Below are 15,483 nucleotides of genomic sequence, written 5' to 3' on the forward strand. Positions count from 1 at the left end.
ACAGGATGTGCACAACATCACACAAAGTGTTTACAGAGAGGGGGAGAAGCAGCGTGAAGAATCTAAAATAGAAGTTATTTTGACTTATTTAACGCTTTTGGTCACTGCAATTCCATGTGTAATATTATTTTATTTCATTTTCACCTTTATCATCTTGTAGATGTTAAAAATAAGGAATATTCTTAAGGAATGTCTTCAAAGACTTTTTTTATAATAAATAATAATAAGATTTTATTATAATTCCTTGTGGAGCTGAAATGGGGAAGTCATTGCAGTCTACTAACATCCCAGTTAAGTTATTTTGGCTTCTTCTGACTTGTTCTTTCAAAATGAAGCAGCACTAAACTTTTGTCTGGATGTCATAACCATTACAGTGCACTGAGCAGATGAACAGATAACAGGGAATTTCTAAAGGTCTCAGAATTCAGTTCCCATACCTCCACACCATACCTATGAAAATAAGGGGAGGAAAATTCCAAACTGACAGCACGGTTCATTTACCATGAAGTAAACTGAGCCTGTTCACAGCTTAGGCCTGTTTCACAGATTCTAGCTTTACTGTTTCAGACCTAAAGTCAGTTTTCTTTGTTGAGCTGACTTAAACGACTACAGTCCAGAATGAACATGTTTCCAGAGAACAAAAGCCAAAGACATTATAAGAGGAAACAGTTCAATGTCTGTAGAATGAATGGAAACACTTAAAACACTTAACATGGCATCTGTTTATGGGAAAGTCCCACCTTTGATGAAATCAGCTTGCTGGGAAAGCCCCCCTCACTGTGAAGATGTAGCCAGAAGAACCCTCCCTAAAATTACTGGCAAATCAGACCAAAATTACATGATACGTTTGGCTCAAATAATGTGTATATACACATAAATATCAATCCATAATGCAATTTTTGACATTGATTTCAAATATATTTCTGAAAAAATAATAACGTGTGTTTCGGTTTCAGGTTTTGTAGCTCTCTCCCTATTCAAAGAGATAATCTGATCTTATTTGACTGGAAATAACTGCTCGGGGGCGTTCCCAAGAGTAAAAAGACACTATAAAATGGCCCATCAGTAAACAGTGTAGGGTCAGTGAGTGGCTTATCATTATCTTGTTTGATCAAAGCTGTTTTTGTATGTTGTTGTTGTTTAGACGCCCTTTGTTGTTTATTCTTATCATCTAACTATGAAGTGAATCATGTGGAGGTGAGTAACAGTGTGGTCGTCTAGAGGACTATTAATGGTGAACGTTTTTCCCCTTTTTCATAAAAGACACTGTGAAAATAGTGATTGCTGTGTTCACTGAGACACAAAGAAAAACTACTCAAACCTTTTTCAAAACTTTATTTAAAAACTTATCATTTCAACACTTTTACAATAAACATGCAATAGACAGTTGTAGTATGTGGGGGTGGTTTAGTGAATGTGGGGGCTGCTGTTAAGGACTTCCCTTACCCATTAAGACCTCCCACCCTCTCAGAACATGACACTTCCTGTCTGAGAAGCTGGGAACCTCTACTCTGGTGGTCTCTGTTTAGTTCTGTTTTTCTGAATTACTGATTCTGCTGCATCTTTCTGGTGTTTCCCTGAAACTGATGACGAGTCAGACCACAAAACAGAGAAATAAAATGCCTGACAACAGTTTAAAAAAGGAACTAAACAATAAAACAGGTGGAGAAGCATGACTGACCTGCTAATAAAACAAAGAACAGCGGGTTAAAACTCCCCTGACTGTATGCAGTTATCTTCAATATAACCTATAATATTCATATGTCTCATCTAAGATCTAATCAACCACAAAAACAGCTAAATTAGTAATAATTTGATCGGCTAAAAAGAACATATATGAGTACAGCATTAATTTTCACTCAAGAGAATCCAGCGTAGCTCATTATAACTGTAGCTCTTGTTTAATTGCTGGTTATTCATTTCATTTTCTCTGTTTTTCCAGCTCACTCATCTGTTCATTTCATACAGCAGACGGCTGAACTCACTCTGTGGAAAGAACAACAGATACTGAATAAGTGATGATGGATGGATAAACAAACCACATTTTCCATTATGGTTCTCAGTGCATCAGCTCATTAGATCACAGGAGCATGTGATAATGTATTGATGTGTGGATGATGGTAAATGGAGAGAGGATGCATTAAACCCTCCAACACACTGAGAAAAAACTCCAGTGAAATTCTGCTGCTCTAGTGTTCAGTTTATACTTAGGTTTTACATATATGTATATTTTGCTTCCAGGTCAGTTGCAGGCGTCTCCCTAATCACATGATAGCGCCGTCATAAGTCACTGATAATGATGGTTCATTTGAATGCCCAAATGAAGAGCTGCAGGTATATGTGGACTCTTCTTTATCCAATTGGATTAATTTATATTTAATATTCTCAGAATTATCTCCTGAAGGGTGGTCTGTGACTTTTGTTCAGTACTATATGTCTGTGGTTGGTGCACTCTAACCAGAGTGGCAGCAGTCAGCAGCCCCCCAGACTCGCACATTAAAACGGAAGTGGTGGGTTTCAGCTTAAAATGAGGCCCCAGTGTATCTAAAACTTTTACACCAGGACAATGAATGTGACGTTCTTTAGGACACATTTCAGATGTACGTTAGAGATTATCTTCTGTGATCTCTGATTGTTTTAGTTGTGATTGATTGCTTTGTAAATTCCACTTTAGGCTACATTGGAAAACATTGTTCATGACACTGTGGGAAAAAGTAACAGTTAAATTAATATTCCTCTTTATGCAGAGCTTTTAACATATTCCGGCAATGCCTTCAGCATGAATTATAATGACTGCCTCAGCTTGGCTGAACATGTGTTGAAAAACTCTGAAACTGCAGCCACAGATACAAGCTATGAATCAGCTGTGCCACTCACAGCCATTCATGCTCTATTTAAAAAGACGGTTCTTTAATACCAGAACCAGGAATTCTATATCATTAACCATTTCATGCTTAAACGGTTCTTTGCGTGGTGGAATGGTTTTCCAGAGTAATGGAGAATGTGAAATGATTCAAGATTTTTTATTGTAATTGCACAAGGTACAATGACATTGGGTAGCAATCCTAATGGTGTGTAAACCAAAAAAAAAATATATAAAGCAGACATATAGGCTAATGTAACATATAAAAGATATTAAAAGAAAGAAACACTATATAATTCATAATTATAAAAAAGGATGCGAGGGAATTGCACCTATGTGAATGGGAGTGTTTCTCTTATTTTCAGTGCAGTTTAATAATAAATAATGGCTCTATAGAGCACCAGTGAGGGTGGTTCTAGTGTTCCAAGCTTGATTATAAGAATAGAAAAACCAATAGTGGTTGAACATAGACATTTTTTCAAATATATTCTATTGTTTGATTTTTCTTATTTGTATATGTGGTTTTATAATTTACTTTTTATATGCAGATTTGTACAGTCTTGATGTTTTTCCTCAGACTGTTACCAATTATTTGGTATTTTACTTTTACTTTTATATTAGTGTTGTAAAATGTGCTTGAATCTGTAACAGGCGCTCTATAAATAAAGCTTCCTTTTCTTCCTATAACAATAATAATAATAATAATTGTTGTTGTTGTTATTGTTGTTGTTGCTGTTGTTGTTGCTCACCATAGCTCACCACACAGAAGCCAACAGCGCTGTGGTCTGAAGTCTCAGTATGGGAGTGCATGGGATCAGCTTATGTAAGCAAAATGTAAACAGAGAAACACAACAGAGTAAAATTACACAGAAAATATGGCAGAACTGTGACCTAATAAGGAGGTCTTAGTCTGAGGAAATGATGCGTAGATTTATCTGAATAGTAAATAGAAATATGACATCAGAAATATGAACTGATCACAGTTAAATCATTTCTACATCTCCTCTGGAGGAAGTCCAGTATGTACAGTTTCCATCCAGTACCTGCTTCAGCTGATCAGTCCTTCATCACATTAGGGCAGGTTCTGCTGATGGGACTGGAGAGAAGATATAAAGAACCTTACTGTATTTATACCAATGATATTTATCTAGAACCCTTCACTGTACTCTAGCTGTACTGTCAGTGCTTTTAGTATCAAAACAGGCAGGTAAAAGCTCCTCTGTGTGATACTGGCTGTTTATTATCAGTTAAAATAGTCATCTAAACTAAAATGATTTTAATTCCAACCCATTTCAAAACGGCGGCTTTTCCCGCAATGCATGATGGGCATGCCCAGCCTAGCCCAGCCCCTGTCACATCAGCTCCGTGTTTCTTTTGTTTTCTATGAATCTGAGAAGAAACTGACGATGGAGTTGAAGAGTTAGTAGATGAAGCTGGTTGATCAGAATGGCTGGTTAAGATGTTCTCAGAATACAGGATTCATCCAGCTCTGCTTCTCCTGCTTTACTGTAAGTCTGTTTTCCTCATACTATTGCAGGAAAACGAGGAGCTCTGGACTGACAGAGCGGTCAGTCCGGTCTGATCACTGACAGAGATCGTCTTTACTGTTACTGCTCTGGGTTTAATAGAAAACAGTGTGACTGTGAGTGTTGATGTGTTTATACAGTAGAGCTGAGCTGAAAGTTGAATACATTTTGAATATGAAGTGAAAATGAGCTCAGAACTGAACAAAAGCTTAAATGCTGGATTTTTTACACAATGGAACACTTTAAATAAAAGATCACAGCGAATAGCCTGGAGTGGCAGCACTAAATGTAGATAAAATTACATTGTCATGTTGCAGAAAAGGCATTTATACAGGCATTAGACGTTATCTGAGATATGATCTGAGGTAGTGGATTCAGAAATGAACTGATAGTAAATATCTTCTGTATGTGAGTCTTTAGACTAATATTATCTACTTACACTGTTTCAGGTCTGCTGTGCTCAGCTGGAGAAGAGGTTGTCAGACTGCAGGAGCTGGAGGGAAACACTGTGACCATCCATACTGGATTAACTGGAGTTCAGAGTGATGCTCACATACTGTGGTTCTATAGATCTGAGAATACAGATATAAAGATAGTGAATAGTCTGATCATTAGAGGAGAGATTATTACAGACTATTACAGTGAGAGATTCAGAGACAGACTGCAGCTGAACAGAACCAGTGGATCTTTAACCATCAGGAACATCAGCAGAGAAGATTCTGGAGTTTATAAACTACACATCATTACTGGAATATCCTCAGTCTGGAGTTTCAGTGTTGATGTCTATGGTGAGTAAATATTACATTTACCATTTTTATAGTTGCTGTAGAAAAAGGCAGAACATGAATAAGCAGAACTGGGCTCAGCCTGAAGACCAACAGCGTGAACTACATCAGTCATAAACCAGTTCACTTCTGCCAACAAAGTTTAGCATGATAAAGAAATATTCTAAAGAACGTGTTCTGGTTGGTCTAGGGCACGGGTGTCAATCAACCAGTACAAGGGCCAAATTAAAAATCTCATCAAATCTGTGGGCCAGAGTTATTTTATTTTTAATTAATGTTGTGCTGTAACCCAAACTTATGGCTCTTGTTTATTTAAAAATATGCAAAGACTTCAACAGTAAAATACAGGCACTTGTAGTAGAACTTGACTTATTACATGTAAACGTCCCCAGGTGGTCTTTTAACCCTACTTATTGACCTGCTTGAACTAGAGACCTTGCATCTGTACTTTGCTGCAAGTTCATTAAGACTTGGACTCAGTTTCCGGTGGTGGAACTGCAGCTGAAATGCATTTGGGTGATATGGCTGGTGTGGAGCTGCACAGAAGTGTGTAGAATTGAGGTGTAACTGCTGTCCCATAGACTGTTATTGGGGTAGGAGAGTTGGAGCACACCACATTGCAGTGCATGCTGGGTAGACTGTAATGTAGCAGATTATAAAACAAACTAATTTTAATAGAAAATTCTTTTTTCGGGCCGGATAGGATTGTGTGGCGGGCCTGTTGTTGACCGTGTACCTTGTGTTTGACACATGGGGTCTAGGGTGATGAGATTTTGTTCAGAGTTAAATCTTGGATGAACATCTAATGATACAGATTTGAATAATTTTTATTCTGGTTGTCCTCTGTGTTTTAATATTTACCTCCTATACTTTATTTTGATTTTCCCCTCTTATATCATCTGTAGACACTATTCAAATTGTTTGCAAACTGTGTGGTTAAAATGAATTGATTATCAGCAGTGTCAGGGTTAATATTAGGTTTAGGCTTGGTGTTAAAGTTCAGGTTAGGATTAGATTTAGTTTTAGGGTTTGATTTTCTTGATTCTGTTACATTTACAGTTGCATTTAATAGATAATTAGTTTTGTGTTAGAGGGAAGCCTGTCTGTTGGATATGTATGGCTTGAAATAATTTCAGAAAAAGGATATGTTTATTATCAAAAACATGGTTGATATGCAAAATTACCTCTACTAGTATTGTTGCATTGTGATGATGTCATGAGGTTGTGCTGGTCTGTGGAAATTACAACAGTTAAAAGTTTCTCTCAGGTAATGTCACACTGTAGCTAAAGTCTGAAAGAAATGAAAAATTGAATTAGATATTTAACGCACCTGTCCTCACTCAGAGGGCGAGAGAGAGTAACCATGTGATGCAGCAGTTATGAAAACATATTTGTAAAGGGATTTATTTTATTGTTATTATGAATAAAGTGTTTTGCTTGGTTTATAGAACGTATTTTAGCAGTATTTAACATGTACATCATATTGAGATTTACCATTCTTAACATTTAAGGTTTCCTAAACCTTGAAGACCAAGTGAGCATCTACGGTGAATGCAAAATAAAGTGTTACCAGTTGTTTTGTTTTTTTTATTAATTAGCTCCACTTTTATTCACAGTCAGATCTACATGTTTCTATTTTTTCTCAGTCATGCTATGTGACCAAAAGACCAGATGTAAACATGATTGAGGAAGATTTTTACTGGCAAATTCAAAGAACATATAGACCAAATGTAAAAATGTAAACACAAAAGAAAAAATGTATATATGGTTTATAGATTATTATAGGGTTTATTATACAGGCTCATTTTTGTGTTTTGTTTCCAAATATTATAAAATAATATGGAAGATCTACCAAAACTATGTACTTGTTATTTATACATCACCTAATACAATACACAGTATGTTATGCTGAAAGCTGAAAGATGAGATCTCGTACATAAACAGCAGGAGTTGATCAGAGGCAGTTCTAAGTCCGTGTATAATGACTAGAGATTTAACACACAGCCCAAATGTGCTGTTTATGAGCCACAGCAGATATCAGACGCGCTGAAACCTGCCTGAGTTTGGCAAACAACAATTACAGCATAAAATCAGACATGGAACCTTCTCTAGCAGCCAAACAGGCCGAACAAATGTCAGTGATTTGACGTTTGAACTATAATTAATAGTATTTTTGCACAGTTTTATTGTTGTAGGTGGTTCAAGTGCTGTATGTAACTTTTTCAATGTCTCTTATCTGTTTTATTGTTTTATTTTGTATTTTGTAGCTCCAGTATTAAAGCCAGTCATAAGAAATCAAGCTGAAAAGCGCTCAGTGCGTCTCAGAGAGTCGTGCTCTCCTCTGTGCTCTGTGGAGAATGGGAAGGATGTGAGTTTGTCCTGGTATGAAGAGAAAGAGAGAATCTCCAGCATCAGCAGCTCAGATTCCAGTGAACGTCTTTATCTTCCTCTGAATAAAACCAACCCAGACTGTTCTACTTACACCTGTGTAGCTGCTAATCCAGTTAGCACCCAGACAACCCAGCTCGATATTACAAACATCTGCTGTAAGTCAGGTAGGTAATAAAATTATTACTTTTATTTTGGGTTTTGGTTTTTGTATTTTTTGTTTTTTTTTGCCATTTCAAGGCAATTATTTATGTCAGAGTTGGTTACACAAACTTCACTCGCTGCTCTGATGCTCTACTGATGCAGATCCACCTGATAATTACAGTCTCCATTAAGAAAGCTGAGGAACTTCCCAAATCACTGGCTGCTCTTCTGAAATCTGCTGGACTGATTGCTGCTCTATCAATATTATTTGTGCTGTACTGGACAAAGACGTCAAAGCAGCAAGGCAAGAAATACATTTTCTAGTTTTTTCTACATCAGTTGCTTTTCGTCACTCATGATTTTGTATGTGATACAGTCTGCTGCACTTCTGTAATGTATTCTGTGTTTTGTGTTCAGTTTATCAGTATGTTAAGCTGAATTATGCTGAAGTGAAAAGCACATCTCCGTATTCAGACGACGATCATAAGGTAAGTTTATAAGCATTACAGATTCAATAGCTAAACCATTTTGAAGTCACTGTGCTGTGATTATATACACTTTATAAGCATAGCATCAGGTATGTTCTATTGCATTGCAAACTGAACATTAGTATCTTCATGTGGAGTGGAATATGAGTTAAATGAATGTTGTGAATTGGTTGTTTATGTTGTAATTATCACAGCATATTTATCTATTCTTAATGATATCATAGAGAAAATTTGTAAAAGCAATATCTTGTGTCCCAATATTAGCATAATGTGCTCTTGGCTTTTTCTATGCATCATTAATTTGCAGTAAAACCAAAATGCTCCAATACAATAACTGAGCAGTGCACTGGTGTTCTGTTTCATATGTGGAAGTGTGCTGTAGTTACATTATTTTGTAGCACTTTGAGGATTGTTTTAATGCATGATGAGATTAATTGTTGTTGATTAAACAGTTCTGAATGCGTCTGCACATGTGTTGGAGGGTGTGGAGGGTGTTCATTTAAATACAAGCCAAACATTTTGTTGTAGTGAAAGAACCTTAAACGCATTAAGTGGCAACCAGTCTGGGTGGTTTAACGGACACTGGAGCACAAACCACTTTTCTCACCACATTTGAACAACAGAGTGCAAAAGCACTTTGATGTAGTTTCTACTTATCACAGTTCTGAATCAGGACATTTTGGAGCCCAACAAATGTTCCATGACTTCACTACTGTGAACAAGTGGACAAGTTGAACTGTTGCAGTATTGAAGTGACTCAGTCATTTCCATAAAAGTATTAAACTTAATTACTCAAGCTTTTCAGCTAGAAGCCACATTTTCTGTCTTATTATAAATATTAGTAATAACTCATGAGTTTTAAATCAAAATATACTGCTGTGTTTTGCAGAAAGGCAGTGTTGGAGTGACAGAGGACGAGCGCACTTTGGTGGTGTACTCAGCTATAAGGATGTAACCCTGCATAGGATTTTTGTTGACTGCTTTATTCAGTATCTTGTAACAGTGACCTGATGTTTAGATAATTTACTCCGTTTCTGTATCATACTATGTCAAGTAAGCTACAAATGTTATAAAAAATTACATTTCTATTAATTTTGTAATAACCAGTACAGACTTTTGTGTACATGATAGTAAATGTATGATGTGAATGTATGAGATTAAACAGTCGTGCAAGGTATAAGAAAAAGAAATATATGGTTTGTGATTTTAAGCTTGGTCTTCTCTTGTAGTTTTGTTATACTATTGACTTTTACCTTTGGGCAGAGATTGATCTGCTTCAAATAGTTTGAAACCTTCTGAAAGTAAGCACCAGTTTTAAATCTAGTCAGGAAAACAGAGACAAAATCATGAGAATAAACAGCGCTATTGAGAACCACTCAGACCTTCTGTGGCTCATTTCAGTAGAAAAGGAAGATGTAGTTAATGGAGCAGAACTTTTTGTTCATTTCTTTCACTTAGTTTAGCATATAGCTTGTTATTATTGTGGGTTTTGGCTGCTGTGCCAGTCAGCAAATGAACCTGAACAATTTTATTCATTTACAGTTTCACAACAGCAAGCTGTTCAAAATGTTTTATAGTGAGCTGTTTTAGTATTCATGATTAAATCAATATATATCTTAAATACTAAAAAGACCCACACTGCATATGTGCACAGCACTTTGAACTACATTCAGCTTTTTTGTGATAAATGTATTTATTTATTCCTAAATATTTTAATCGTATTACCCAAACCAAGCTTACTTAACAGAAAGTGAAGGAGGAGGTCAGCATCATTTGCAGTAATACAAGGACTTTGTGTTCCAGTCTGATACAGAGCCACTGCTGCTGTTCCTGTTCCAGAGCAAATTCTCACAAGATAAATGGTTGAGCTGGAGGAAATGTGCTGTCAGGTCCAGGATGTAATGAACCTTATTTTTAAATAGAGCTGGCTTTCCAGCACCTACAGACTAATCAGGGATCGATTCATCAGCTTACATGTTTGTATGTGACCTTATGAATTGTGGTTTGAAAGTTTCATTAATCTCTCAGTCTGTTGGTGGTAAACACTTGTCTGAATATGATGGGTGCGTGACAGATATTGTGCTTTGATCAGTTAGGACCTCGTTGGGGAGGTCAGCTCCCTTGGCCATGCTCTTGACAGAGCTTGTTCACAGAGGCTTGTTCACACAGCCACGCTGGCCCTTTGTGAATAAAACTAGTCACCTCTGGTGTGCTGCATAGTCCACAGACTGTCCCAGACTAACAATAAGTGGAATATCCCTGTTGACTGCTCTGATGGACTGAAGACATCCATGCAGGTCTTTCTAAAGATCCTGGGTGGCCATCATAGGCTCCTTAATACACCCGAAAAAAGGTACTGTATAATCTATTTAACAATATATCCATAATATCACATATGATTGTCCGGTTCCATGTTTTCTTCTTCCAAACTGTTAAAATGAGTTAATCAGAAACAGTCACACCAAGTTTATGAGCTGCACTGTAAGTTTTTAATAATAGTTATTAAATTCTCCAATAGTATTTACAGGCTCACATATATGGCCACTATAACTACTACAACTACAATCTGGTAATTGAAAATGTGTCACCAGATGGCACTGTTCCCATTTTGTGCAGATATTTTACATTGGTGGTTTGTAGTGTAGTGGGTAACTCCTCTGCCTTCCACACTGTAGACTGGGGTTCAGTCTACAGTGCCTGGGTAAGAACCCTACACTATACCAATAAGAGTCCTTGGGCAAGACTCCTAACAATACCTTCACCAACCTGTGTAAAATTATCCAATTGTAAGTCGCTCTGGATAAGAGTGTCTGCCAAATGTAAATGATGATTTCACGTTCATATTGACTGGTTGGTTAATTCATACAGTCATACAGTCCAGCTTATTGTTTAACTGGGGTCACAGATTTGTGCGTTGTTTTTCATTAGGCAGTGATATGCTGTAGGAGAGTCGTGTGTGTATTTGTTTTTTACATATTTATCTTCACCACTGCTCTGTTTACCTACTGTGTGATGTGTGTGATATCATTACAGTACAGTGATCAAGTTAATCCAGCCTTGACTACAGCAGTGTCCATGTGCTCAACAAGGTCAATGACAACAACCAACAGCAGCATGTAGAGCGACGTGTGGACCATAAAAGGTGACAGGAAATAAGCAGGTATGACATCATTCTGTATATAGAGAGAAAACTAGCAAATGTGTGTGTTTGTGTTTGTGTTTGTGTATGTACACATAGTTCATAAAGTATATCGCTGTTGTCGGAGGAAAACCATACTGTACTGTTAATGTGAGTCAGTGGAACCAGATGTATTTCCATGTCATAAGCTGAAAAATGACAAACATGGAGATTTCTTCTGACAGCAGTGATATGTTTGTGAGGAGAGCTCCTTGGGTGAGCCAGGCCTCCAGGTCTATAATAAACAGGGTGGATCATGAGGGATAAACACAGTGTGGGCAGAAGAGAATCTCTCTCCAGACACTTCTTCTGTTTCATAATAAACCAGGGCTGAATGAGCAAATGACAGCTGAAGTTGAGGTGTATTATTCATTAGAAAGAAATTGTTATGAAACTGTTATGAAATGTGGTACAATTCAGTAATCATATCAGTAATTCTGTACAGGTACAGTACAGAGTAAAAGTCAGATCACCCCACATTTATTTAATTTCCAGTCAAAACGAGAAGTTATTTTTCAGATGTTTCTGAGGAGATTAGACATAATAATTTATTGGGAATAATCCACTTGCATGAGGAAGGGGAATATCAAATGAAAATAAGTAGAAAACGGAGACTCTATTGATAGTGTATTTAGTTTTTAAGACTTCTGTGTGATTTTCTGTTAATTTATAAATATATATAACATATATATAAAATATATTTTTTTATGCTGAAAATCAACAACAGCAAATTTGGACATTAAATGAATGAATGGTGGTCTCCGTCTGTTGCCTAGTACTCTATGAGCTCATGTTATTGTAAAATGCACTCAAAAATTTGATGACTTCACATATCACAGGTGAAAGGGAAGTGGTGGGGGCTCTTGGGTAACGTGTGAATAAATTAAAAGAAAGTGTGAAAGAAAACAAACCAACTGTTGATTCAGGTTCATCCTTTTATGATATTTTTCAGCTTGAGGAAGTTTTTGTGATAAGTTGACAAAGAGCCCTAGACACCCCAAACTTTTACTCTAAATAAACTAAACCAGCATGCTGAATTTTATGAATGCTCATATCCATAATTTGTTAGCAAATCCAAACACTCTTATGGGTAATTTTAGAAAAGTAATAATGTTAATGTTTCTTCTCTATGCAGTATGCAAGCACTGAGAAAGTAAAACGGCTGCTCAAATCGGAAACAAGATGACCACCTTTAAACTAATCAGAATCAATATATATGCAAAATAAGCAAATTCAGTTTTGTCCAAAACAGCCACTATAAATACAGTAGAGAGCTTTAATCACTGTAAGATTTATGAGTTTGTGACTGTCTGTGTCTGTCTGTGTCTGTCTGTCCTGCAATGGACTGGCGACCTGTCCAGGGTGTATCCTGCCTTCCGCCCGATGACTGCTGGGATAGGCTCATAATAATATTCATAATAATGAAACTCATAATGGAGTCTGTGGGTTTCTGTATCTGGGGCAGGACACTGATCTGTACAGTGGTGAGCTTTGTTCAGTAGTACAGCTACGCGAGAGCATGTCTGTGGTTCTTTGTGTGTAAATGTGGTCTTTATAGACAGATTCTCTGCTTCTTTACACTTTCACTAAACTACTAACTGTCCTTAGTATTTCATATCATTTAAGTGAATATGTATTTATATTTAATGTTTTCACATTAAATTTCCTCCTTTCACTTCATTTAATGTCATGTGTCATTACATCCATGATAAAGTATATATATGTATAAAGCTAACTCACACAGACATTTTAAACTGTAATGGGTAAAGCTGCTGTATATCAGTGCACATTGTCTGTATAAAGCGCTCTTGTCCCAGTCAGTTCATCGATATTATTCAGTTACTGTGTTGCTGATTCATAACAGTCTTTCTCCAGGATGGTTTGCTGTTGCTGACACACTGTGTTGCCTGTAACATCACAAGCATCAGATTAACTGTTTTGTTAATATAACATCTGGTTATCATTAGTTTTGCTTCTTGTTCTGCAGAGCCGAAGGAACAGACATATAAATCAGCTCACAGCTTGTATTTCATTCACTAAAAGAAGGCAGTCACTTGATGAGGGACGTCTGGTGGAGAAACACCTCCAGCTTTTTTGTTTTATTCTGTCTAACTGTTCTTTCAAAGGATAATCATCCACAGTTCGTAAATAGTTTTGGAGTATTAGAGCTGTAACCCTTTTAAACCAAGTGAACCCTGAGTGCTGTAATATAAACAAAACTGTATGTAACACTGTGTGGTAGCTCATCTTGAGTGATGGAGTCTCAACTCTCAAACATGCATCTTTATTTAACATGACTGTTATCAGAGGATAAAGATCACCACTGTGATAACATGATGATCTGATAACATTAAAACCTTAAAGCTGTAACTGATGCAGGTTCAGAGCTCATCACTGTTCACTCATTCATGTGATGGGAGTTCAGTGTGTGATGATGAGAACTGAAAGACAAGCTCTTTCACAATTAGTCACATAGGAAGTGGTATTATAATAATGGTTGGAGGGGGGAATCTAATGAACATAAATGAATAAAAACAATGCTGAAAACAAGCTGAGAAAATGGGACCCAAACAACTGTGCAAGAGCTGGTAGACCACAAACCTTCCCGCTTCAGATAAACAGCATTAAAAAGTCTCATCTTTCAGAGAGACCTAAACACCAAAACTCCACACACACAGACACACGCATAGTCATATGCAGTTTTTGTGGGTACCCCGAATACATTTCTGCACTTTAAAGCACAATTACTGTTTATCCACTGATTTTAATAAACATGTGGATTGTGAAAAAGTCATGGCACACATATTTTATCATTTTTTTCTAAATATTTTGTACAGAAATTGTGCAGAAAAATATCATAATTAAGTGTGATCTCTGTGGAGGGTGTGTTAACATCTTTTATTTAGAAAATCAACAAAACATCATTTAACAAGGGTCTAAACCTTTACATGCGACTGCATGCATGTGTGTGTGGGTGTGTGTGTGTGTGTGAGAGAGAGAGAGAGAGAGAGAGAGAGAGAGAGAGAGAGAGAGAGAGCGCGCATTGGTTTTCACAGATGTGAAATTGCTGTCATCTTTTATTGAGAACTTGGGTGTTGACACACACTGACCAACTGCACTGAGAACAAGACATGATGGTCAGGCTAATTTAAATGTTTGTGGCTAGCATTAGCATTTCCCCAACCACAGCTACATGAGAAACACCAGCTCATACAGGATGTGCACAACATCACACAAAGTGTTTACAGAGAGGGGGAGAAGCAGAGTGAAGAATCTAAAATAGAAGTTATTTTGACTTATTTAACGCTTTTGGTCACTGCAATTCCATGTGTAATATTATTTTATTTCATTTTCACCTTTATCATCTTGTAGATGTTAAAAATAAGGAATATTCTTAAGGAATGTCTTCAAGGAAGCTGGAAATGTTTAAGCTCTTTAACGTTTCAGTCAGGATTCAGTCTGGACTGATTTTAAGAAAGATTTTATCATAATCTCCTGTGGAGCTGGATGAAGTCATTGCAGTCTGCTGTCACAAACAACCCAATTAAGAAGATTTGAAGACAGTATTTTGGCTTATTCTGACTTGTTCTTTCAAAATGAAGCAGCACTAATGTCTTAACCATTACAGTGCACTGAGAAGATGGACAGATAAAGAATTTCTAAAGAAGGTCAGAATTCAGTTCATACACCATACCTAAGAAAATAAGGGCAGGAATATTCCAGACTGACAGCATGGTACATTTACCACAAAGTAAACTGAACCTGTTCACTGCTCTTGTGTGTTTCACTGATTCTGGCTTTACTGTTTCAGACCTAAAGTCAGTTTTCTTTCTTGAGCTGGTTTAAATATCATGCTTCCTCCAGAGAACAAAAAGCCAAACACATTATGAATTTTAAGTGAATGGGAAAGCTTAACGTGATCAACGTGGCATTTGTTTGTGGGAAAGTCCCGCCCTTCAATAAAAATAAACTTGCTGGTAAAGCTGTGAGCAGGAAGTTCCCCTCACACACCCACCCCACCCCCAGCCATTATTTGGCTCAAATAATGTACATGTACATTAATACTGTCCATTAAGCAGATTTTGCCATTGAAAAATGTATTTTGAAACAA

The 15,483-nt window shown here is 36.8% G+C and overlaps 1 protein-coding gene across 1 annotated transcript; it reads left to right on the forward strand.

Moving 5' to 3' along the window:
• The first annotated feature begins 4,239 nt into the window (after positions 1-4,239).
• LOC119262071 (CD48 antigen-like) lies at positions 4,240-9,569 on the forward strand. The gene is made up of 6 exons (XM_037533041.1): positions 4,240-4,371; positions 4,839-5,177; positions 7,442-7,729; positions 7,888-8,010; positions 8,124-8,194; positions 9,084-9,569. Exons 1-6 carry the CDS (start codon positions 4,323-4,325, stop codon positions 9,147-9,149), a joined length of 936 nt encoding a protein of 311 aa, XP_037388938.1. The 5' UTR covers positions 4,240-4,322; the 3' UTR covers positions 9,150-9,569.
• Positions 9,570-15,483: the final 5,914 nt, after the last annotated feature.

The sequence above is a fragment of the Pygocentrus nattereri genome, chromosome 22 (assembly GCF_015220715.1).
Source record: "Pygocentrus nattereri isolate fPygNat1 chromosome 22, fPygNat1.pri, whole genome shotgun sequence".
In the NCBI taxonomy this organism is placed as follows: domain Eukaryota; kingdom Metazoa; phylum Chordata; class Actinopteri; order Characiformes; family Serrasalmidae; genus Pygocentrus; species Pygocentrus nattereri.

Coding starts and splice junctions, on each gene's coding strand:
- LOC119262071 (XM_037533041.1), top strand. CDS start 4,323: ATGTTCTCAGAATACAGGATTCATCCAGCTCTGCTTCTCCTGCTTTAC. Junction 5,178..7,441: donor TTTCAGTGTTGATGTCTATG/GTGAGTAAATAT, acceptor TGTATTTTGTAG/CTCCAGTATTAAAGCCAGTC. Junction 8,195..9,083: donor ATTCAGACGACGATCATAAG/GTAAGTTTATAA, acceptor TGTGTTTTGCAG/AAAGGCAGTGTTGGAGTGAC.